The 23,527-nt window shown below is 39.6% G+C and overlaps 5 protein-coding genes and 1 non-coding gene across 6 annotated transcripts; 4 read left to right on the top strand and 2 right to left on the bottom strand.

Annotated features, from left to right (window-relative positions):
* The first annotated feature begins 1,006 nt into the window (after positions 1-1,006).
* Positions 1,007-1,088, top strand: Trnal-aag (transfer RNA leucine (anticodon AAG)). The gene has a single exon. It is a non-coding gene; the product is annotated as a tRNA-Leu (tRNA).
* Positions 1,089-1,832: 744 nt separating this feature from the next.
* Positions 1,833-6,366, top strand: LOC145889376 (uncharacterized). Its single transcript, XM_082980324.1, has 9 exons — positions 1,833-2,882; positions 3,017-3,251; positions 3,496-3,595; positions 3,835-3,920; positions 4,598-4,720; positions 4,826-4,945; positions 5,150-5,282; positions 5,528-5,698; positions 5,990-6,366. The coding sequence occupies exons 1-9, from the start codon at positions 2,757-2,759 to the stop codon at positions 6,147-6,149; spliced, it is 1,254 nt and encodes a 417-aa protein (XP_082836450.1). The 5' UTR covers positions 1,833-2,756; the 3' UTR covers positions 6,150-6,366.
* Positions 6,367-12,273: 5,907 nt separating this feature from the next.
* LOC145890072 (sialin-like) lies at positions 12,274-15,402 on the bottom strand. The gene is made up of 10 exons (XM_082981111.1): positions 15,182-15,402; positions 14,639-14,842; positions 14,315-14,548; positions 13,989-14,163; positions 13,730-13,899; positions 13,518-13,688; positions 13,072-13,312; positions 12,884-13,017; positions 12,594-12,726; positions 12,274-12,407 (listed from the first exon to the last, which is right to left on the bottom strand). Exons 1-10 carry the CDS (start codon positions 15,245-15,247, stop codon positions 12,340-12,342), a joined length of 1,596 nt encoding a protein of 531 aa, XP_082837237.1. The 5' UTR covers positions 15,248-15,402; the 3' UTR covers positions 12,274-12,339.
* A 1,058-nt stretch (positions 15,403-16,460) lies between these two features.
* On the top strand, positions 16,461-17,632 carry LOC145890071 (putative transporter slc-17.2). The gene is made up of 5 exons (XM_082981110.1): positions 16,461-16,529; positions 16,591-16,800; positions 16,938-17,041; positions 17,226-17,413; positions 17,472-17,632. Exons 1-5 carry the CDS (start codon positions 16,461-16,463, stop codon positions 17,630-17,632), a joined length of 732 nt encoding a protein of 243 aa, XP_082837236.1.
* A 434-nt stretch (positions 17,633-18,066) lies between these two features.
* Positions 18,067-18,832, top strand: LOC145888830 (sialin-like). The gene is made up of 4 exons (XM_082979694.1): positions 18,067-18,289; positions 18,341-18,474; positions 18,549-18,678; positions 18,764-18,832. Exons 1-4 carry the CDS (start codon positions 18,286-18,288, stop codon positions 18,808-18,810), a joined length of 315 nt encoding a protein of 104 aa, XP_082835820.1. The 5' UTR covers positions 18,067-18,285; the 3' UTR covers positions 18,811-18,832.
* Positions 18,833-19,001: 169 nt separating this feature from the next.
* On the bottom strand, positions 19,002-22,623 carry LOC145890070 (sialin-like). The gene is made up of 10 exons (XM_082981109.1): positions 22,585-22,623; positions 21,938-22,132; positions 21,479-21,712; positions 21,221-21,395; positions 20,837-21,060; positions 20,553-20,693; positions 20,218-20,458; positions 19,825-19,958; positions 19,566-19,707; positions 19,002-19,162 (listed from the first exon to the last, which is right to left on the bottom strand). The coding sequence occupies exons 1-10, from the start codon at positions 22,621-22,623 to the stop codon at positions 19,002-19,004; spliced, it is 1,686 nt and encodes a 561-aa protein (XP_082837235.1).
* Between the last annotated feature and the right edge of the window lie 904 nt (positions 22,624-23,527).

The raw sequence follows: 23,527 nt of genomic DNA, 5'->3' as shown, positions 1-23,527 counted from the left end.
ATTTTGGCACGCGGATAAATGTGACGTTTGTCGGATAGGGCCGAAAGAAGTAAAGATATTTGGAAGTGTCGTTATGACTAGACTCAAATAAACCAATGTGTTACATTTCAATGAATACTAAACTCATATCGTTTATATGTACAGCGCTTTTAATTTCCTGATGTCTGTTTAGGCAACTTGGAACAGGGCCTTCCGTATAACTTAATAAACTAACAGCCCGTTAAAGAGATATAATGCCATTTTTTTATGTTGGGTACGTAAAAATCTTATATCTGGGTGTGTGCTTTGTTACAGCAAAGATTCAGACACACTTAAAATAGGATGCGAATATCCGAATATGACGGTTGAATACAAGGTCGACGCGGAATGGCAAACCACCACTTGTGGAAAGACCCACAAATTTCCCAGAGGAAGCTTGATTGAATTCAGGACTGCTCCTTCCACCAACCCAACTAGATTTAGTCGATCCGTTTTTTCTGCTCCAGCCACCCAAGTAGCGGCAAACCTGTTTTTACTGATATTCATGATAATTTTTGCTCAGTTTCTGACCCGTTACTAATTACTATGGTAGTATATATATACATTTTTTGTTCACATACTTAACAGATTTTAAATAATTTTTCTTGCATGGGCTGTGTCTGGTAGTGTTGCATATGTGACTATAAGCTTTTATATGACATCATTTGCATAATAATGTGCTAAACAAGATCCATTTCTTAATTATAGAATTTTGCGACTTGTGATCGAATTTTGACAAGATGGAGTATAAACACTGAATGATCGTTAAATACGTGAATGTTGTCGCAAAGTGTCACACTACGTAATTGCAACGATATTGTTATCGCAGCTTTGTAAATAAAGCGAATGGTTGCATTGCTATTGTACTGATTTGTTGCAGTCTCTTATTGGAACGTTTTGATTTAGACAAATCACAAATTATCTCTTTCACGAGAGAGTTGTTGTCAAACGCGATATATCATTGAATCGCAGACTGATTCTCCCTCGAGGTAGCATGGCCGAGCGGTCTAAGGCGCTGGTTTAAGGCACCAGTCATTTCGATGGCGTGGGTTCGAATCCCACTGCTGCCACATTTTTTTCGCATAGTTCATTGCACGCATTCTTCTCCCTGCGACAAAATTGTTTGCACCCTAAGTTTGCCAAACACTTTTGACTAACTGTTGTTGAGCAGACCTTGCGATAATGTCCGTCTGTAATTGGTATCTTAATTTGGAATAAGCATGACAGAGTCATTAATAATGCGTGACATTAGCTTTTCCGTCTAAGTTATACCTAGATTTGTCTAAAAAATTAGGTTTGCAATAAATCCGATCGTTTCTTACAAAAACTTTCTCGATTTAAAATAAAATTTCAATGTGACCCATTGCTAGCCTTCTTATTTTTAATGTATTGCGTAAACAACTGAAAGCGTGAAATAATAAGCTAAAGAGTTCTTGCAAAAGCCAACATAGGCCTATATATAGGCTCTTTCGAAATCCAACACATCATTTACGAAGCCAGGGGTAGTGTTACGATTTCAAACAAATTGCAAATTATTTTGTGTTTTTGCGCTGAGGTCATTTATATTATTGCTGTTGCAAAGTTATAGAACCTACTCTCGCCCAACGCAATTGAGTCATTGGATTTTGAAATGTTCAAAAGCAAAGTAACTCATACAACTTCCTGAACTACAATCTTTATGTGCCAAGCAATGTAATCAATTCACCGCTGGGTTGGGCAAAGCACCGGTGTTGTGTGGTTCTGCCCAATATCTGCAAGTGCTGGTCGTTCGAAGCGGGTTGGAAAAGGCAGTCCAGACAGTGGTTGAACATATATATCTCCCAGTTGCAGCCTACTTTACGTCGGAATCAAAACTTTTCTAAGTGTGGCTGATTTGCTGTGCAGGTAGTGAAGCTTTGGGTGCATGTTGTGCTTAGGTATTTTTTCTAGATTCGGTCAATATACGACCTGGGCTATGTAATCGTTTATTTGATTATCACCCTTGTTGCACGTTTTAAATTGTTATAAAAACCAATGCTTCAATCGTTAAAGTTTGTCAGGTGAACTAGAACTAATTTTAAACGTTCTATATCATAGGCTATATGTCAACGTACCAACCTAAAAACTATGGTAAATTATTGTTTGCAACGTACTGTAACTATTCCTTAAGCAGAGAACAGACATAGTGTACTGTGTTTTAAATTATGCTGTCTATGAAATATCAAAGGTTTTGTGTTCTGCATATGGCCTTTAGGAGTAATTATACTTTGTCTATGTGTATTTTCTGCTTCGCACAAAGGTGCTATTGTTTTCTGTTGAAACCCGCCGGCATTGCGGTGCAGCGGTAATGTTGCAAGGATGCTTTCATCTGCATTCGACTGGAACCGATGCTGTTTGACTAAAAATCCGCAACAACAAATCTAATGGCATTTACGTGTAGATAATTTTTTTGAGTTCCAGTCGAATTTAATGTATTGCATTTGAGCTTTGCCGACAAGCGAAGTGTGTTGTAATAGCAGGTTTCGCGCGCTTACGGGTCATTTACCCGATAAGCGCCGCGCACCGTTCAGAGCGCAGGGTAACAGGAAGTAGTTGAGGTTTATCCACTCGAATTCCCAGGTGTGACAGACACCAAGGTTCGCTTTGGCACTGCAACAAGTTTAGGTGCCTGAGGTTTTTCTCGCAGGGTTGGCGCACAGGCGCATAGCAATTAGCAATCGTTTTTAAACAAAATAAACCAATTGAGATCAATTGCAAATATGTATTGTCGAATTGCACCTCGAGTGGTGCTGGCTTTAGCTGTTTTGGCGATGATGTACGTTTGTGTGCAAGCTTGCCCCCTTCACGATAGATTGATGAGATTGCAACGAATGCGGCAACAACAGGTATTTGACCACAGAAATTCGCAACTTGTGTTTTATTGTTTTTTAAATACCGTACGCAGCTGTTTTATTTTGCGACTTTTAAAATCTTCGAATTTGAAACACTTCCTTTTAAGCATGCATTTAATTGCCTTTAGAAATCACAACGACTTCAAGCAGCAAGGAACAGCGCTATGAACAGAGTAAGCGCAGGTGTCGGCCGACAGACATCAGGACACACTCACAACCATGCTGGGCACGGTCATCGCCCTGCCCCTGTTTCTAGTAGTAGACGCGTTTACCAACGAAGACCTGTTACAACAACCAACCAACGAGTGTATTACCCTCAAAATGTTGTCAATGGCAACCAGGGACACGTCGGCTCCTATTACGGTAATTGAGCTTTATTATTATATAATTATTATCCGAAGACTTTATGCAATTAATTTGTACATTTTTGGCAAAAATTTGTTCACAATATACTTGTCATAAACAAATCAGTCAGCAAATGTTTTCGCTTTCGACGGATTTGGAAAGATTTTCTACAAAAACTCTCCGGTTGGACGCATGGCACAGTTTTGATACCACTGTCCTAAAAAAATTGGGAATTAATACGATATATTTCTTATCTATATAGTACAACCATCCGAACATGTTCCGTGCCGCGGTAGCAGTGTGTATTTCTGTCCAGTCGGAAGTGTCTGTCAACGACAGTATGACGGGTCTTCTCCATACAGGTTTTGCTTTCCGTTGTTCTTTAACCTTGACCAAACGTTCTTGCGCATATCAATATCAAAAACGCCTGAAATGTTTGATACAGCAAACTGTGCAGTACGATTCTTGTTAAAACTTTTTGTCAAAGGTTAGAAGAAGGTACAAACGGGAAAACTGAATATGCGCATAGGCACATTTACACTTTGTGGCGATTGTAAAAAAATATCGCGATTGCGCAATTGCATGCCGTTTTTTTATTCAGGTGCATTTACCAAACGCGCCCAGTGGCAAACTGTGGTGATGGGTTCCAAAGGGTCAAGATTTCGTCTAGCTATTCCACCTGCCGAGGTAAGCACGAATTGCTTTTCACCAGTGCAATTGCACTTCCTTTCCCATGCCTAATGTTCGTAATTATTGCAATCCGACACACGGCCCACCCAAGCGGGAAAGAATTTTTTTCAACTAATCCTGGGTGGTTGCATGCTCAATGAGTTCTTGGATGGCACGTTGTGTTTCAGAATGACTGCGCTTGTTGTGAGTTTAACCCCTTCAGACGAACCAATTCAGCTCGAAAGTCGTGTTAACAAACGCTATATTACCAAATAATATATCATGAAGCAAAAAGGCTCAGATTGAAGTCAGCAGATTTATTTGTAAAAAAATAAGATTCTATTTGAATAAGAAACTGACGATGCTTACATGAGCGAAATCGATTTTTTTACAAATAAATCTGCTGACTTCAATCTGAGCCTTGTTGCTTCATGATATATGCGAACCAAAGTAATTTGCTGTCGCAGATTATAAAACAATGCCTAACCGAGGACTAGATTCCTCTACAGCTACTAAGCAAGTCGTTACCAAATAACACATGTGTCAACTGTATGTTTTTTGAAATTGTGTTTAAATTCGTGTTTTTTTTTTTTTAAACCCGTTAAAAAGCATCGCCGTTCTAGAACGTGATAAACAGTTTTGTACATTAACAGTTACGAACTTGATGTTTTTTTAATTTGTAAATTTATCGGCAGATATCAATGAATGCGCTGATGATGATTTAAACAATTGTGAACATTCTTGTCACAACTCTCACGGAAGTTATACATGTCGCTGCAGATCGGGTTTCTCTCTCCATTCCAATGGAAGTTGCACCGGTACAAAATACATTTACGATTTTTACCAATGCTTCAACATATGATAAGCATACACGTCTGCAACTGAGATATTATGATGTCGTTTGAGTTATACATGTGTTGTAGATATAGACGAATGCAGGAGTACATCAAGTTGCCAACACGAATGCCATAACACAGAGGGAAGCTACACCTGCAGCTGCCCTGAAGGCTACAACTACCGGGAGTATGATCGCTCCTGCAGGGGTATGCTTTTTTTGTAAAAACTAATCAAAATCACTTTACCTAGCTAATAACACCTATTTTTTGATTAGTTCAAAGCAGATTTACCGAAGAACTTAAACAAGTAAAACAAATTATCAAAAATATTCAGAACAGATTTGATCTGTTTTTTTATTGGATATATTGTGCACTGCTGTAATACCATAAGAAGCAAATCGTATATTTTAGATATTAATGAGTGTGACTCGCCGAGCATTTGTCGAACTGATGAAAAATGCTTGAATCTTCATGGAGGTTATGAGTGTTACGGTCCAAAACCGTGCGATTTTGGTTACAACAGGACACAAGGAGATCCTTTCGGGTAAGTTTTGCTTAAATTAGATGCACTCGGGAAAACCAAAATATGACAAGTTAATGGCACAATTTCTGCAGCGATACTTCATGACTAACTTGTGCTTGTTAAATTTCGCGTCGTAGAGGGGGTTAGGGATCTGCAACAAATTCCGCGTACAAGCCCGACGACAACTTGTCCTGGGAGATTACATATTAAGAAGTGATAACGCTCCGATCGATGTAGGTCACCTTATCACGCAATTCTGTTCGTAGACTGTGCATTATCAGCCTGCACGACTTTGCGAACGCCTCCCTGCCTATTTCTATTTCCAATTTTCGTTACGGACTTCGTAACAACTTCCCTGCGGCTGCTGAAATCGGAAGGATGAATTTTCGTCACCCAATAAGCGACTTCTGGGTGATGGACGGCGAGGAGGACTTTAGGTGGGTCCGCGTTTACGCCACAAACATATTTATATGTAGAGTTTTCTCATCTCAGCGGATATAAAGCAAATATTTATAGAAATCAGTACAAAAACTTTTCCGCGAGAAAAAAAGGCACATATTTGGCGAAATTTACAACAGAGAATAATTCTCATGTGTAGTGAGAATTATTTCCCAGCGGTGTAAATAAACGCTGCAATCTGTTGCGTGAATTTAATGTAAATTCCAGAGTAGCCTTTTTTATCTCAGTAAGTCAATTAAATCACCTAATACAGTTTTATCTTTCTGCAGAGTGTATTTGAACAGGAAACGAACTAAATTGACAATGACCTCCAACAAAGTACTGGCCAGACCCAGGAAGGTGTATAGCCTTAACATAGCTTTTCAGAGTAGTTCTGGAGCAATGAGTTGGCTCATGATGGACTTCGTCATTTCGGCCTTTAGCTTCTAATACAAGATGAATATTAGATGAACGCGAAGGTTCTGGATGTAATTGTAAATAATTCGCCATCGCTTGAAATCAATTTCTCACAGTAAAAAGGTCACGCAATTATCGACTTTTCATGTGTATTTCTTTCGAATCGGTTGCTTATTACACTGCCGAGTAAAAATTACATGTATCATATATGGTTATGACATTGTACAAAATAAAAACAATTAGCTTGTAATTGTACGTCTGCATAACAGCACTGATTGTGGGACGAAAGTATGTCAATTTGTAAAGGTTACGTATGAAAATCTAATTTGGACAAGACGATTTTTGAAAAAGCTGTTTGAAAGGGTACTATAAATACACCATAGAAATGGCGGTACTTTTAAAATCAATCCTGGTTGACTTCAAACACTGTTTTATTTAAAAGCGCGATTCGACCGTTTCATAACTACACAGTGACACATAAACATAAAGCAAATGAAAAACATAAGTTAAACAAAACTTGACTGATTCCATCAGACAGTTTCTTTGTGGAACTTTGACATAAGACGCTATTTTGCCACCCCGGGATTCGAACCCCGTATATCCTGTGATCAGTTTTTATTCGTGGCGTGTGGTTGGTGAAAGTTTCGGCTGTGCAGCGACATCTGGCGTCGGATGTACTGTGGTGTCCGGCTCAAGTCTTTGCTGCGAGGCTAATGTCTTTTTATGCATGCCTGAAGAAAAAACAACACCTTAACGACTCAGTTGTTTTAAAATCTCAATTACAAATAAAATATATGCCTTATTATACAAACAGTTTTCGAACAATTAGAACTTACCTATCAGCCAAGGTGCAAAAGATTCGTTCTTGAAGCCGTCTTTGGCGCATGCATTGATAACAGTTTGCGGCAGGGGTATGGAGTGTCTGACCATGGCCCCGTACAGACCGTATTCGGCCATAACGCTGCTATGTCCCCAACTGTTCTCGTTCTTTCGCCACTTGGCTCGACGATTTTGGAACCAAACCTAAACAAAAGAATAGTTGGGTTTTGATTGAATGTTTTTTTCAAATCCCAACAGCTTTTTGGGTTAGTTCTTGTGCATTTGTCTAGGGCTTTCCTAGATAAAACCGTATTAGTCGCGTTGAACATAATTGTTTCGGGCGCATGTTACACAACACGTATTGCCGTTGCGTAATACGATTTTGATACGTAGCGTCAGAGGACGAATTCGGTCAGTTTGGTCTGTCGCGTTCTCCCAGCGGAGTTTCAGAGCTTGTGCCGCGTGATTAAATGGTAATTACTACCAGATTTTATCGGCTGTGTTAGAAGCAAAATTAAAATTCGATTGACTGCGAGTGAGGAGGGCGTGAAAGTGAACAAGTCGATAATTAATTTCTTCGTTTGAATACCGTCCCAGGAGGGTTTAAGTAAACTGGGTTATTTACGCCAACTATGGCACCAGCAACGAATCGATATGTCGAGCAGCGAATCTCTCTCAAAATTAGTTTCAGGGGAGCTGCATGCCCTGACCCGTACATGTTTAGATATACTATATTTTTATTTGTTAAAGTGGGGTTTTGCATCTTTGTTACAAAGTATAAAGCTCACCTGCCTCTCTTTATCACTTTATTTTATTCCAAAGTGTACGTTTTTAATAATTTTTTTTGAGGTAGAGACTTTACCATTTGGTTTACCTGAATTCGATCCTCCTGCAAATTTGACTTTTTAGCTAGCTCTTCCCTTGCTTCGGGATCTGGGTAATGCGCTTTCTCAAAAGCCTTTTCCAAGTCTTCCAGTTGGGATGTGGTAAATATAGTCCTGTAAGATGTAAAGGTTACCATGTTTGGCATCTGCAGGCTAACATGTATTTGTAGCAAAACCAAAATTTACCTATTTCTCCGTTTTTTTTGCTTCTTGGACTTTGGCGTCTCGTCATCGCTTTCTGTGAAATAAAGAAAATCAATTACTTAACTAAAGTTCATTTTTCTTTTTAAAACTTTATATTTGGGAGACGCGCTATTTTTTGTTACGGCCACCTGAACACAGCATAACGAAAACCAATGTGAAACCTGCGTTGGTGAGCCGTGTCTTGTTTGCGATTTACATTACCGCGTCTTAGGTACATTTTGTGGCGAAACTAATTACATTGTTTCCGATTTAGTGGATTAGCGCGTAATCGGTAATTCACCCGCCCACGACATGTTTGTGAGCTAACAATGGGAGAGCAAATGTCCACTGGCATTATCCCCCATTACACCCAAAGCGAGTGCGAAAGGCCTCGCCGTCGCATGAGCGCATCCATTGTCTTGAGTCGCGATTTTCCGCCTGGTCGCCATTTTGCGAAGCAATCAAGGCGGAGTCCAGTGTTTCCGATATACGCATTGTCTCAGACTCCCATAGATCAGTTTAAAGCATCGTTTCAATACAACAACGCGACATACGTCCCAGAGAGGACAAACAAATTGCCATTAACCGCCATTTGATTTTCCTTTCACTGTTTACGTCCCATTAGTTTACCGTAATTTGTCATTGGACATATGGGTAGACATGTGCGAACATTAAAACAATTCCTCGAATAACAATGAATTTTAGTTATTCATGGCTACTGAATTTTTATTTGTATGTTTGGTAAAACATTTTGAAGCGATCACAAAACCCCCGTGAAACCTGTGCGAAAATTAGAACAATTTCTCAAATAAAAATGAATTTTAGTTCTTTATGGCTACTGAATTTTTAATTTTATGTTTGGTAAAACATTTTAAAGCGATTACAAAACCCCCGTGAAACCTGTGCGAAAATTATGACAATTTCTCGAATAAAAATAAATTTTAGTTCTTTTTGGCTACTGAATTTTTTATTTATATGTTTGGTAAAACATTTTAAAGCGATTACAAAACCCCGTGAAACCTGTGCGAAAATTAGAACAATTTTAGTCCTGCGTGTCAGCTGCATTCTTTTTATTTTATGTTTTGTAAAAATGTATGTAGCGATCACAACACCTTATACAACCTGCGTAAATTCGTTTCTAAGGCGCAATTTTCGTCACTCACCTTTATCGTGCTTTCGCTTGCCGTCTGTACTGTATAGTATCGGGCTGTGCGTGGCATTTGCATGGGATTCCGGAGAATTCAAAACCGAATTATTTGTTGACACCTGGTTTCCTCGCAGCAAACCAAAATGCTGTGGTTGAAGTTGTGGCTTTAAGTCGTGTTTTGTACCTGAATCCCGCCTCGTCGTACTCGAGCTTGCATCTGTGCCAAAGTTAGCGTGGTACGCGTTGAAATCCGTATGTTTGCTGCTCGTCTGAATTCCCCAGCACGGAAGGTGACTTTGTCCAGTTAACCCGGAGAGATAGAAGGAAGTGAGAAGATTCAATCCAGCGTAGTTCACCAGCGAGCTCGAGTTCAAGTTTCCAGTCCAACTCAAGTTATTCCGTGAAACTGTCCATTCCTCTTTCTGTGTCGAGGATCTTGGCAATAATGGCTGCGTTGAAAGTCCCAGCGGCGTCCGCATGTCAGTTAGGGTGGGCATTGGTCGTGGTGGCGAAATCGCGGAAGCTTGTGGTCTCACTTCCTCTTCTTTAACTCGATCCACTAGAATGAGACTGTGATTTTTAGTGGGTACGGTGCTCGTTGCTAAGCTTCCATCGCAACCAGCACGCGTATCTGCGTTAACACCCACTCGAAGATTGGCCATCGGAAGGGGATTTTGAACACTCGAGTTTTTCCAATGCGACGCGTGGCAACTGTCATCTGGTCGCTTAATCTCAGCCGTGTTGCAGTGGCCGGCAGCGACAAATCCGCATTCAATTGGCGCGGTGAGTACTGGAGAAGCCCGAAACGGTGCGCCTCGAAACGGCTTGGTCGTGCTGAAGGACGGGCTTAATCGGAATTGCGGAGCGAAATGATCAGCACTCGATTGGTGCCAATCTCGACACTTCGCTGATTGGTGAGAGATTTCACTGCTCTGGTGCTTCTTACCGTCCGATAACAAGCGACTTATATGAAATGATCCCTCGTCAATTTTACGGCAACCCCTTCCGTTTTGACAGCGATCTTCCCGCAGTGGGGAATCGGAACTCTCATCTTCTCGGCTTTCCGATCCCGATGTCACGCTTTGGTTGCCATAGGAAATGTCTAAGCGATCCGCAGGTCCGTGGCGTGGACCTTGCGCTGCTAATGTCGAAAGCATAACGAAATAAGCTTTGCCGTTGGTGGCTGTGAATCTGAATCTGGTCTAGAATTGTAGAACGGCCTATTTCAGTGGTCCTGTGAATTAAAAAAAAGGTTTTCGAATTTGTGTTTTTTTGTTGCAAAATAAGAGAATACATTTCTATATGTTAATTATTTCAATAGATTGTAATGAATTCTTAAAATTCCTGATATTTCTAAAGCGTAACTGACTTATTACTGTCTTATACTTCTTAAAGCACAGAATGTTTGTATATTCACGTTTTTCCTTAAAGAAAAAAATAAACAATTCAAACTACTTCGGATTTCTCAAGTTTATACAGGACTTTAGACACCTTTTAGTTTACCATTCGCTTTCATTTCACTTTTCTGCGGCAAAAAAGTATTTTGAAACAAATATTATAGCGAGTGGCAAAAAGCAAAAAAAAATCAACACGCTAAAAATATCGGCAAATTTAGAAACTTCCCCACATGTCTTCCTAAAAAACACTATATATTATTCATAAAATAAAACTCACTGCCTTCCGAAAGCACCATGATCAATCTATCTGCACAATACGCATTTGAACAGCTAGCAGTAATGGGTCGCGGTTTTAAGTACGAAATTGGGAGGCACTTGACACTGCGGAAAAAAATCCTTAACTATCAATATTGCGTTGCGCAATCAACGTTGCATGTTGCCGTCAAATCGTTTGATGAAGAGGTCGGCCCCCTTTCCGCTTACGCGACATACGGCTCACGACAGTTTAAAGACCCTGCACCCTCTACCGCTTGTGAGGCGTCGCAGCGTCCCAGTCTCCAACACAATGACGTATCGACTAGTGGGATTGGGCAAACAATGCGCGTAAGAACCTAATCGCGTTTTGTTTTGTAATTAATTCCCAAAATGGCCCGCGGAGAAGTCACCGCTGGCGTCTGGAAACAGTCGGGGCATGGGCGAAGGTCACACATGTAATCGCTTCTGCGGATATTCACCAAATATTCCTTAATGGATATTGTCATCCGATTCCGTTGCTTGCACTGGCTTTATTGGACGTGGTTTAGTAAAACAAGCGGGATTTGTGCGATTACGACATGATGTATGTGGAATGATTCAAAAGTAATCCCTTTTAAGATCGTTGTTATCGGAAACAATGACAATTACGCCAAATGCAACAATAAGCCAAAATTGCTGCCAATAATTGTTACCTGTAATACTGTGACACCATTTTTTATTTTATCGCAATTCTATGTTGGATTAAGGCATTGCATACATAGATATTGGTGAACAATTTATCAAATTTTAAAAACAATGCTCATACTGCAGTATTGCAACAACCAATTTCACAAAGCGGTACGTCGGTGGCTGTTTTCTTCATTGCATTTTTTTCCTGGTAACTAAGCGCCGTAAGTGCCCTCAAATGTATTCATATGTTTTATTGCGGCGCCTTCGGAAAGATGCACCGCACTTTTGACGCACTAAGTATGTGATGTTGGCAAATGCTTTACCCCAATTTACTTAGATATTGAAAAAGAATGAAAGCGAGTAAACGTAAAAATTAAATAATGTAAAAAAAAATTTTCAAATATATCTGTGGCTCGAATGTAACAAATATTACGCGACCCTTTTGGGTGAATATAAGAGGGACGGTAAACACGCGGTCAAAAGACAAATTATTTATTTTTGCATTTTGTTTGTGACTATCATCGGCAATTACGAAACATTAAGTGATGGCGAAGTCGTGATAATTCAGTATCCCTGTTTGTGGCATTTCGTATGAATCAATGTTACGCATTCAATGTACGATGTTGAGTGACGTGAAATACTGATTGATTTAAACCGATCTAGGAATCACTGCTTGAACTTCACCGGCTATAATACCATATCATCCTTTAGCGTCACCATGCGGTGTATTTGAAAATACTTCTCTATAATTATTTTATCAGAGCGAGTCTATTTTGTATATCGTTATTAATGTATTTAATTTAGGTCGCCAACATGCACACTTTATTGGTTCGTTTTGATTGGTGGAACATCGCACAAATTCCGTCACTTCATGACTCGGTAACAACTGTTTGCATTGAAACGGTGAGAACTGTTGGTGTCTCGGTCGGTGCCGTATCTGAAAGAACAAAATACTGATGTGTACTAACTATTTTTTTAGACATTAAAGTTTTCGACACTCCCACACCTATAGTTAAAAAGTTTGGCCGTTAAAATCTGCGTAAAAATTGCTGCTTGATATAGACCAAAAGCTTTGTTAACGTATATTAAAATACTTTCATGTGTTTGGTTGTGTCACTCTTACCTAACTTGATTTTCGGTTTGCTCTGGGCCCATAACTGCTCTTTATCCGAACCAAAAATGAGGAACATCACATTTCCTGCCAAACAGATTCCAGCTGATATCCAAAATATGATTTGCCATCGTGAAATTGTGTTCTAAAAAATACCATATCCTTTACGCCCAAGACAATTTTCAACACATCAGGACATTCAAAGTTAATTTGCTCTTACTCGCAACAAGGACTATATTTTCTAAAAAGATTTTCTTTATGCGTTTCTTAAAACGGTTTTAGTTTCGCACGGATGCACTCACACCATCAGCCAAGAGTCTTCCTAGTATTAAAGGTCCAAGAAACCCAGAAATGCTGGAAATAGTGTTTGCAATTCCATAAACAATCCCCGCGTACTTTGGAGCCACATCCAGCGTATTTGCTACGCCGCCAGGTACTGCAACAAAACCACCTTTATCAACTGGTGCTTTAAACTTACGACACAACATACTTTCAAATGCGCAGAAAGCAACAGACAATGTAAGGAAAGCCGTCGCGGCCGCGGCATTGCATCCAATGTAGCCGGCCAGCAATAAAAACAGAGCTGGAATTGCCAATGCAAGTGTGATGTCTATTTTTCGTATGACAATTGTTGGTAAGATTTTTTTGCGGCGCACCAAGTCAGTGACGTAACCTCCCGAAAAAACAAAGAATCCGTGGAGCACGTGAGGAAGAGCCGAAAGTAATCCACTCTATATACATATTTATGGTAACTCTTTTCTATTTGCTTGGTTAGACGTATGTAGTAAAGCAACAAGCCTCTGATTTACGTCAGCTGCTGACGTTACTACATAAAAGAGTAAGTTGCTGCCACAGACAAATAAACAATGAATAACCGAGGGCCATATACCTTAACAGCTATTAAGCAAGTCCTGCCAGGTTAAGGACTTTACTTACCTTAGTAATATCGAATCCTAGTATTGAAGTCATGTAAGTCGGGAGCATGGTTAACATCATGAACACAGTCCAGCCAATGGCAAAATGACTGGAAAAGATTGCCAGAACGGGCATTGAAGTCACGATCGATATCCACGGAACTCTCAGCTTTTGATTTGGGGACGGCTCATGCTATATAGATTTGAACGTGTTACAACATTTTAGAAAATTGGAGATGGACATTTTGCCTCATGGGCTGGTGTTGATGTGACGTGTTGTCTTGTGTTTTTTATCCGACAACTTGTTATGAATATTTTCTCCTGTTCGGAAATCCTCGGGTGTTGTTCCGGAGTGTCGTAAACAAAAATAAACCATGAAACAACCACGCCAAGGCCGGTCCCACCTGCACATGAAGATATTGCATCACACTCAAAAACCGAACTACATTTTTAAGGATAGAGAATTTTAGACGTGTAAAAATGTCTTTTGTACCAGTGATGTAAAACATTGCTTTCCAACCAAGTTTCTCTACAATCACGCCACCAAGTGACAGAGTTACGAATGAACCGACGCTTCCTCCACATAGACCAAATGACGTGAGAAAACTTCGTTCCAGAATTGGACCCCATGCTTCCCACAGACCCACAACGGAGGGGGATACACCTCCCTTTAAACATATTCTCAAAATCAATGTTCGCCACGATCAAAAACATGTGTGCCGAAGCTTTTCAATTTTTGGATTATTTTGAAGTTTACCAGATGCTAAACATCATTCATTGGATATATTACATGTATTACATGGTTGTGTTTATTCTCACCTGCACAAATCCAATAAAAGCTCTCATCGCTACTACAAGACCAAAACTTGCATGAGCAGCCACTGGAATCAACAATGTAGTTACGTTGGCAAGCAACAGTGCCGCCCCTATGACGATCTTAAAGCCAATTTTCTTCGACAACCATGGACCAAATATGTTGCTTAGAAAGTAGCCATAATAAAAAGAGCCAAGTAGTACACCTTGTTGAGTCGTGTCCCAGTCAAAAACTCCTTTCTGAAAAGCGAAAACATTGACCATTTGACTGTTTTCTGGGCATTGAACTGTAAGATAATATTCTATTTAAAAAAAGTTAACTGGTATTACCACAACTGCGGGAGATGAATAATTGTTGCTGGTGTGAATTGCTGTGCAGGAACTGGTTCCGTTTTGGATCTTCTCGGTTGTGTTTACCATGGCAACGATCGCTACGCTGAGGTTAACTCGAAGGGCATACGTGTTGAAAGTTACAAAGAAAATCATTACCATCAGGACATGACGTGCTTTCAACTGATATCCCGGTGCAATTTCCTGTGAAATTGCGGTTAGCGCATGTAACACGTTGTCATGCAACTTGACGTAAGTTGACTATTCACAAGCTTTTATACACAACAAACTAAATAGAATGTGTAAAATGTGATAATCATTGGCATTAGGTAATATTATCAACACTCATATGTTGGCATATCGTTTGCCTTTGTAAGGGTTGGCCAACCTATGTCGCATGCATTGGCGTTCGCAGAAAAGAAATTCAGGGGCGTCTATTTTTGTAGTACAGGCAAGCATGGCTGTTGTTATTATGCAGTATTTTGCATAGACATAAAGTGTCCCATAACAGAATAAATTAATCGTACATCACTTTAAACTTACCTCGACTATTTCCTTGTTTGATGATTTATTTGAACCTGGCGACATTTTCAAACCTTTTGTTTTCATTACAGCATATCCCCTCTACGCCACTGTTAGTGGCAAATGTTTCGCTCCACTGTTGCGCATCATTGACAAACCGTGAACGTCTTCGCGCCAAGCGAGATGCTCATCTTGAAAGAATTTTGCTGTAGGTGAAACTTCTGATCCTAAACGAGAGGCAGCCATGACAGCCAAGTTTGTTGTGGTCTCCGAAACTGCCTTGAGAAAATTGCGACCAAGCGCAACGCGGTGTCAGCATTTATTTGCGCTTCGTGCAAAAAAGGTTCATTTCAGACGCGTTGAAGTCGTAAATTTGCCAAACTTAACACCATAAAATAATTGTATAATTGATGCAACTACAAAAAAGCGATTTGTGAAACACAAAGGTGGACTCATTTGTTTTCAATGTTTGTTTTTTTCTAATGTTGGAATTAAACGGCTTGATAATATTATTATAAGCATGCGTGGTAACGACCAAAACCGTATAGACCATGTGCATATACATTGGTTGGTGTTACCAAATCCTGTCGAATTTACGTTGCTTTCGAATCACGTTTCTCCGCAATTAGCTACCAAAATATAACAATAGTTCTAACTTCAGATAAACCAAAATATGCTTGCTTATAGTTTAAAGCAGTGCAGGCTTGTACAAAAGTGACAAAAAGTTCCATTCCGAATTCCCACTCTGATATTGCAGTGGTTTTTGTAGATGTTGCAAGAAACAAAGAGTAATTCTTAGTATCATTGCTACAGTCTTTCTTACAACGCAAATGGTTGGGTTTATAACACTATTCGCTCATTTATATTACTTGCAGAAGTAAACTACTGGCATTTTTTCTCAAATAGCGATCCGCAACATGTCACAACACGTTTTTAGCGATGAATTCAAACTTGAACAATTGTTCAGGGTTTAAATAAGGTTGCATCCAACCACGTGCCAAACCAAGCCCGATTTGTCGTATTACGCTTCGACTTTGACTGCACCTATGTGCAATCGATGCGATTGTCACAACTAAATAACCACGTGGCAATCTTACCCATTGTTAATCAATTCTGTGAGGGATCGCGGAACCTGTACCCGACAAATTAACTTTATCATGTTGATGTGCAAACAACTGTGACGATGCAAAGCAAACATTTCGAACAAAATCACATGCACACTGCACCAGGTCAGACGTGACAAAAACGTTCAGCGCACATTCGAGCTTGTTTAGCAACCAGGCAACTAGAGCGTTGAAACATGAACAATAGCATACAAATCGCCCAAACATCAGCAGATATGTCAGGCATGGATACAGCACCAAAAGAGGTAAGCTATTTGCAGCAAAATGTTTATGAATATTTTAGCAATGATTCAACAAAATGTACAGAAGTCAACTTCGAGATTTTACATCAAGACAAGGTACATATTGGCGGTCACGCAATTTTTCGGATTGGTAAGTCTGCAGATTATGCGAAGCAACATTTCGATGGCGGTCGTCGCAATGGTTAACGACACTAGCCAGGAGTCTGGAGAATCAAGCAACCAATCAAATTTGTGCCCTGATCGCGGCCAGGAATCATCAAACCAGTTGTCATCGGTACGTTTTACCACACGCCACTGGTGCACAACAATTTACCAAGAGCTTGTGAGCATAATCAGTATCACAATGTTGGTCTTGTCTTTTGTACAGCGTGCACTTGGATTGGTATAAAAACCCCACACAACATTTTTTAGAACGGTATATTTTATTGGAATACAGCTGAGCAAGGGCTCGTGTTGGGATGTTATTTCTACGGGTACTTAGCGTCCAACTTACCCGGTGGATGGCTGGCAAAAAGGTTTGGAATGAAATACGTGATCGCAACGTCTTTCGCCATTGCTTCGGTCTTAACTCTGTGCTCGCCGATGATTGCTATGTTTAACTTCGAAATGTTCATTGTTTTCCGAGTGCTATTGGGCTTTTCTCAGGTTGGTTTTCTTACTAACTTTCCGGTTTTTATTGAATAAAAGTAACTGACGTAGAAAGATTACACAGGGAGTGGTGGGCCCAGTTTTTCTGAGTTGTTGGGGAGATTGGGGACCTCCTAAAGAAAGAAGTTTGCTTGTGTCAATATATATTTCTGGTGTAAGTGTTGGTTATTTTCTGGTGTTTTTCTTTGGTGGATTCATCACCGAAGGACTTGGCTGGGAATCGATATTCTACATACCTGGTCAGTTGCACTCACCTAGACATATGTTTGTAATGCTGCTGATTCGCTTTATTTACAGGGGGGATTGCTGCTGTTTGGACGGTGGCCTGGTTGTTTCTCGCTTATAACTCACCTGGTGTTCATCCAAGAATATCGCAAGAGGAAAAACAGTACATATTAGAGAGTACAAACAGAAAAGTCGAAGTAAAGTTAAAAATACTTCTGATAACAACAGTTTGACCCATGATGTGAAAAATGTGGTCATGTTATGTTTATTTTACACGTTTCGTCAATAACATTATCAGTAAAATAGTGTTATATAAATAAACCAAACACTTCCATGTTTTCTGCACAGTGGGTCAACTTTTTGTTTGTCAGTAATTCTTGAACAATGTTCACAAGTAAAATAAATATTCTAACTTGCTGGTTTAGGTGAAGCAAGAAACAATTCCATGGAAAGCCATATTTACCTCATTGCCAATGTACGGTATAATGTTTGCTCTATTTGGAAATAATTGGACTAACTATGCGATACAGTCAATGTTGCCAACTTACATGTCGAACGTACTTCGATATAATTTGTCAAAGGTAAAGTAAAAAGGCAACCCCTTAAATTCATCATCCAGGGCTCTGGAAACACTACAATATTTACGTAGGGAGGAATATGGTCTTCTTTACCATATATTTTCAAGTGGATTTTTACAACTCTTGTTGGACTTCTCACCGATTACGTCATCCGAAGAAAAGTGACGTCGATCGTTGTTATCCGGAAAGTCAATGTGACTATTGCTTTGCTATTACCAGCCCTTTTTATTGTACTGGCGGGATATGTTGGATGTAACGCAACTGCAGCCATTGCCTTTTTCACGTTGTCCTTGGCATTTAATGGATTTATGGGTAAGCATGTTAGACTGTTTGATTACCCGTTGTAACATCGTTTGGTCACAGCCTCAGGTTGCATTGCAAACACAGTGGATATCGCACCTCAATATAGTGGCATCGTGTTTGGAATTTGCACCACCGTGGCAAACATTTCCGGATTTCTTTCCCCCCAAGTGGCCGGATGGATTTTGTTGGATGATGTGAGCTAACTCTTTGAAATTTTTTGAACTCTGTTGCAAGAACAACAATCATGTGTTTTGTTTTGTTGCTGTAGAATTCCTTATCGCAATGGCAGATTGTGTTTTGGGTAGCTGCGGGAATAAACGTTTTTGGATGCTTGGTTTATTTAATTTTTGGTTCTGGCGTTATTCAACCTTGGGCAAAAGACGACACTGATGAAATAGGTAAAACTAAAACTCTGTTTGATATGTTGTCACAACAATTAACGTGTAGTTTCCCAAGCAGTTAAAAAAATTGTTTTGAATGCAGGACTCGATAACCATGCCTACGAGGATTCTACAATAACTTACCTGTAAAGCTATCCGAAATCCCAACTGCTAAGAGTCGAACTCATGGAACTTGCCAGGAAAAGTTTTAATGCCATCGATAACACGTGATCTCCGAAAAAACTATGCACGCCTATTCCAACGCATTAAGCATTTGATGTTTGTTAAAAACGCTTATGTGTGGTTTTCTAATACTCGTGCTATAAATAATTATGATTGTTTCATGTTGCCTTCTGAACTGACATAAATGCATGCACTTTAGTCTCCTTGTATTCTTCTCTTAACATAATACTCACTTTGCTTTTCTTTTCAATGTTTAGTACACATACCACCAGGACTTTACGTTTAGTGCTTTTGTCCAATGCATGTGTTTGACATATGCCTACCATGAAAGAAAAATGTGTTAAATACTCTTCGAAAGGCACATGGTGTTGTTAAGTTGTTAAGATTTGGAATTCACAGATACTAACGTTAATGTCCTGATAGTAAGACCCAAAACATCTGTTAATTTATCTGCTATATCTTCCATTAAAGGTATACAGCATTGCATTTACCTCGTTCGAACTTGACCAACGTTGCTGTACGTGCCGAAGTTTATTGTGATTACGACAAAAATAAACAAGGCACTTGACTATATGATTCAGAGTTGTGTGTTTTCTTCAAATGCGGAGTTGACGACACCTGATCGATAAAAAACAATACACATGTTAGCAAAATCCCAAGACCCCTTCCTAAACACACCATTATCTTTCATATATTATTTTCATATTATTGAATTAAATTGCCTTCGTTGAGTTGCTCCAAATTTTCCTGAATTTTCGCCCATTTTTGTTCTTTACCGGATCCAAGTAGAAGAAACACAACAGCACCAAAGGAGTGGACCCCTGCAGTAATCCAAAAAATCGTTTGCCACCCCGTGATGGAAGCCTGAAACAAATTAAAAATAAAGTAGTAATTTTATTGTTTATATGTGTATTATCTTTACATATACTAGCTGACATAATAAGTAGGTATCCATTGGAAATTCTACTTCACAAAACATACGTCATTATCAAGTATCATTCCGGCAATGAGAGGTGCCAGTAAACCAGGTGTGTTGGCGATGGCGTTTGATATTCCGAACACAACGCCAGAATAAGCTGGTGCAATGTCTGCTGCATTCGCTCGACATCCACCAACTAAAAATTTTAAAATACAAAATTGTTTATGAAATGGCATCATCTCTGTTAAAGCTTGATCAAAGCCACTGTTTCTCAACAATTCAGAACGAAATGCGAAAACAAGCAATGTAATATGAACCTACAGTGTCCAGCATGTTTTGCTAACCAAAGGGAAAAAAAGCCTCGTACGTTAAAGTGACAGACACTTTCACTCGATACTGTTGCTTGCTGTTTGCATGCTTAAGTTATACTTTGCTCCGATAGTTTGCGTTCGTACCTGTTACAGCTTGAAATCCGACAGCCAAAGTAAAAAACGAAACGGCTGCAGCAGAGTTACACCCAATGTAACCTGCTAGCACAACAAACAAAGCAGGTACGAGTTCTGCGATAGTGGTGTTGACTTTCCGTACAAGAGTAGTAGATGTTAATTTCCTCCTTTGCACAAGGTCAGTGATTAAACCTGTTCCGATCATAAATAACCATTCCAAAATGTAAGGAAGAGCTGAAAGTAACCCGCTCTATAAAACAATTCGTATGAAATGCGAAACTTAGCGAACATCGTAAGGAGACACGTCAACACCTTGCAGGAAAGGTAATAAACATTAGACTTACCGATGCAATGTCAAACATGAGTATTGTGCTCATGTAGGTTGGCAGCATTGTTGACAACGTGTAAGCTCCATAGTTAAGACAAACGTTCCCGCCAACCATTGCCCATACTGGAGGAGAGGTAAGTATAGAGATCCATGGAACCTTCTGTAACTCAAAATGTTAAAGATAATCTCCTGAAAATCCACGCATTAAATTGCGAAACAATTGCATTTGCGCTTGATAATATGACCTTGCATGAGAACAATGAAAGGGTCGTATGCACGGCATTGATGTTCGTTTCGTACCAAATTGTTGATTTCCGTTTGTTCAGTCACATCATCATTGCTGGAGGTCTGGTTGTTAGGGATGTTGTTGTTACCGTTTGTTTTTCTTCTATAAGTGTTGGATATTCCCCCGCTGCTGTTTTCTTTGATGTAACATTTTTCCTCCTCTGATATTCTTGGGTGGTCATCAGGAGAATCGTAAACAAAGAAAAACCACAACACGACAATGAATCCAGATATTCCACCTGGAAAGCGGTTGATTTAAGGTTCCGGTCTGCAGTCACTAGGCATGACATAAAAGAAATCGCAAATTGAGAAAACTAAAGGCTGGATCATGCACAACAATAGCTGCAACGTCGACGGCCCAGTACACTTCTTATTCTTCCCAACCATAGAGTTAGCTACCTGTAAGGTAAAACACCCCTTCCCACCCCAAACCGGCTGCAATCAATCCTGAAAACGCAAGCGTGAAGCAATTTCCTATACTTGTCGCTGAAAACGTTGTTGCAATCAGGGTTGACTGCTCTTGTGTCGGAGCCCACTCTTTCCATGAACCGAATGCAGATGGCAAAATTGGTCCCTGTGACATACATGGTAAGTCAATTGGCTTGATAATTAAAATATAGGTTTTGTTGAACAATGATATCACAACGTTGGTTATACCTGAACCAGGCCAAGAAAAATGCGTAAAGCCAACATGAGCCCGAAGCTCTGGTTTGCAGCAATTGGTGTCAATAGTGTTAGGACCGTCGTAAGGACACACGCCACAAGTACAACTTTGCTGAAGCCAAAGCGTTGAGACAACCATGCCCCAGGAACGTTTGTGATAATGTAACCATAATAATAGCTGCTCAATAAAAGTCCCTGATCCGCAGAATTCCATAAAAACACTCCATTCTAGAAAAAAATTGTATCGTTGATTGAAGGAGATATGTCAGTTTGATAGATACATAATAACAACACTCCCATAATTAGCATGGCAGAATGCTGTTTGAATGTGGATCGATAAAATACTTTTGATTTTCAGGAAAGTTTTAAACCGCCAATAAAGGATATAAGTCAGAATGACAGTTCTTTCAAAAAATGTCCGAATTTTTTTTTTTATTTTCGTTAATGTGTTACCGAAGTTGCATTCCCTGAATTCCTGGCAGGACACACGTCAGATTGGTTGTCAACAGTCTGGTCATTTGTTGAGTTTACCATAGCAACAATTGCGACACTCAGATTTGATCTCGTGGAAAACATGTTAAAAACCGCGGCAAACAACATAAATGCCAGGACATGTCTTGCTTTGATGTAACACCCTTGAGTAGCCTGCTGCAGATACAATTCAAATATGCATGTTTGACTTACAGAAACATGAACCAGGGTCATTCAAACTGGGCCGAATTCAGATATGTTTTCTCGGTATGGGCGTTACTGTTTGAAATTCTATTCGGCCCAGCCATGCCCCAGATAATTACACTGGTATTGTGAACAAAAATCAATTTTAGCACAACCGAGGCTAATTCAGTGTTATCACATGTTTTAAGGGGACGATTGCCCCAATTGTCCCCTCAAAGATACGCATCTGCATTCAAAATGTTTCTGAAATAATTAATAAACATTGAAAGACCTTAAGATTCTGAAAAAAGCATTTCAAGGGGTGATGCTATACGAACCAACTCCAATAACAGCGAACTGACTTTAGTAGTTACGTAAATCAAGACACCTCACTGTGTCAACATTAATGTGCAGCCTGATTCCAATATACCAAAGTCGTAACGTACCTCTTTGGAAGTAACATTATCACAATTCTCCTTTACCATGTCGTTCTGTTTAGTTATTACACAGTACTACACTCGACGATATAGTTCTTCCACCAGGTTATAAATTGCTTTTCAAGTTATATTTGCACGTTTCTCGTACGAATGTCAAACTGTATGTAACTGTAAGGTGGTGTGCGTTTACAAGTTGCACTGAGCGCTTATTTGGTAACAGCGCCTAAGAGCATATAGTGGTTAATATCTGCTTTTTTTCTTACCTCCAAAACTGAATAGACATCGAATTCAAGGATTTGTTTTGTCAGGAAATATAGTGATACGTCGACATCACATAACTCGAGAAATAAAATAGGTTCGTTTTTTATTGCATTAAAGTTAATATTTGTTGAGTCGTTTGTTTCTTTTAACGTTGGTATTGGGAATAACGGGTCTAAAAAGAAGTTGCATGCTGCTGTTTACTTTGTCCTCTACCACGAGGTCTTTCTTCGTGCACTGGTCTCAGAGAGTCCAATTCTAATTCATTTCAACGTTTGATATTCAAAAGACTAACGTTTCACTGTCCAACTCTCGCACGGCATCCACCAAAAACCACAAAGCTGGTTTTGAGGTATTAGGGTAATCACTTTCAGAAAATTAATGCACGTTTTACTGTTTGCGGATTTGAATCTACTGATTTCAGGTTTGGAATAACCATCAAGCAAAAAAAGCACTTGCTTAAGGCATCAAGGAAAGGTGCCCCACAGATTCATCATTCATGCTAGTGGGTTAGGGTAAGTTTCGGGGATAGAACGAAAAGCACGAAAAAAGATAAATCTGGTATTTTGATGTTGATAATGTCGATAGTAGTTGTTTTGCTCCTCCATTTGTTTACTTCAATGGATTTAAAACGTGCCTGACTGACGTTAACTATAGTGTCAATTTATAAAGAATCATGTACCACGACATAAAC

This window comes from Ascidia mentula, chromosome 2 (assembly GCF_947561715.1).
Source record: "Ascidia mentula chromosome 2, kaAscMent1.1, whole genome shotgun sequence".
In the NCBI taxonomy this organism is placed as follows: Eukaryota; Metazoa; Chordata; class Ascidiacea; order Phlebobranchia; family Ascidiidae; genus Ascidia; species Ascidia mentula.
The sequence above is the reverse complement of the archived record's forward strand: the minus strand, read 5'-3'. Positions and strand labels throughout refer to the sequence as shown.

Excerpts from the sequence above, each read along its gene's own strand:
- LOC145889376 (XM_082980324.1), top strand. The coding sequence starts at position 2,757 with ATGTATTGTCGAATTGCACCTCGAGTGGTGCTGGCTTTAGCTGTTTTG. Across the intron at positions 3,252-3,495 it reads ACACGTCGGCTCCTATTACG|TACAACCATCCGAACATGTT; the intron begins GTAATTGAGCTT and ends TTATCTATATAG. Across the intron at positions 3,596-3,834 it reads GACGGGTCTTCTCCATACAG|GTGCATTTACCAAACGCGCC; the intron begins GTTTTGCTTTCC and ends TTTTTTATTCAG.
- LOC145890072 (XM_082981111.1), bottom strand. The coding sequence starts at position 15,247 with ATGAAAACAAAAGGTTTGAAAATGTCGCCAGGTTCAAATAAATCATCA. Across the intron at positions 14,549-14,638 it reads ATTCATCTCCCGCAGTTGTG|AAAGGAGTTTTTGACTGGGA; the intron begins GTAATACCAGTT and ends TTCGCTTTTCAG. Across the intron at positions 12,408-12,593 it reads CAAACCGAAAATCAAGTTAG|ATACGGCACCGACCGAGACA; the intron begins GTAAGAGTGACA and ends TTGTTCTTTCAG.
- LOC145890071 (XM_082981110.1), top strand. The coding sequence starts at position 16,461 with ATGAACAATAGCATACAAATCGCCCAAACATCAGCAGATATGTCAGGC. Across the intron at positions 16,530-16,590 it reads TGGATACAGCACCAAAAGAG|AAGTCAACTTCGAGATTTTA; the intron begins GTAAGCTATTTG and ends CAAAATGTACAG. Across the intron at positions 17,414-17,471 it reads ATCGATATTCTACATACCTG|GGGGGATTGCTGCTGTTTGG; the intron begins GTCAGTTGCACT and ends CTTTATTTACAG.
- LOC145888830 (XM_082979694.1), top strand. Across the intron at positions 18,475-18,548 it reads GATGGATTTTGTTGGATGAT|AATTCCTTATCGCAATGGCA; the intron begins GTGAGCTAACTC and ends TTGTTGCTGTAG. Across the intron at positions 18,679-18,763 it reads AGACGACACTGATGAAATAG|GACTCGATAACCATGCCTAC; the intron begins GTAAAACTAAAA and ends TTTTGAATGCAG.
- LOC145890070 (XM_082981109.1), bottom strand. The coding sequence starts at position 22,623 with ATGGTAAAGGAGAATTGTGATAATGTTACTTCCAAAGAG. Across the intron at positions 21,713-21,937 it reads ATTCAGGGAATGCAACTTCG|AATGGAGTGTTTTTATGGAA; the intron begins GTAACACATTAA and ends ATTTTTTTCTAG. Across the intron at positions 21,396-21,478 it reads TTTTTCTTGGCCTGGTTCAG|GGACCAATTTTGCCATCTGC; the intron begins GTATAACCAACG and ends TGTATGTCACAG.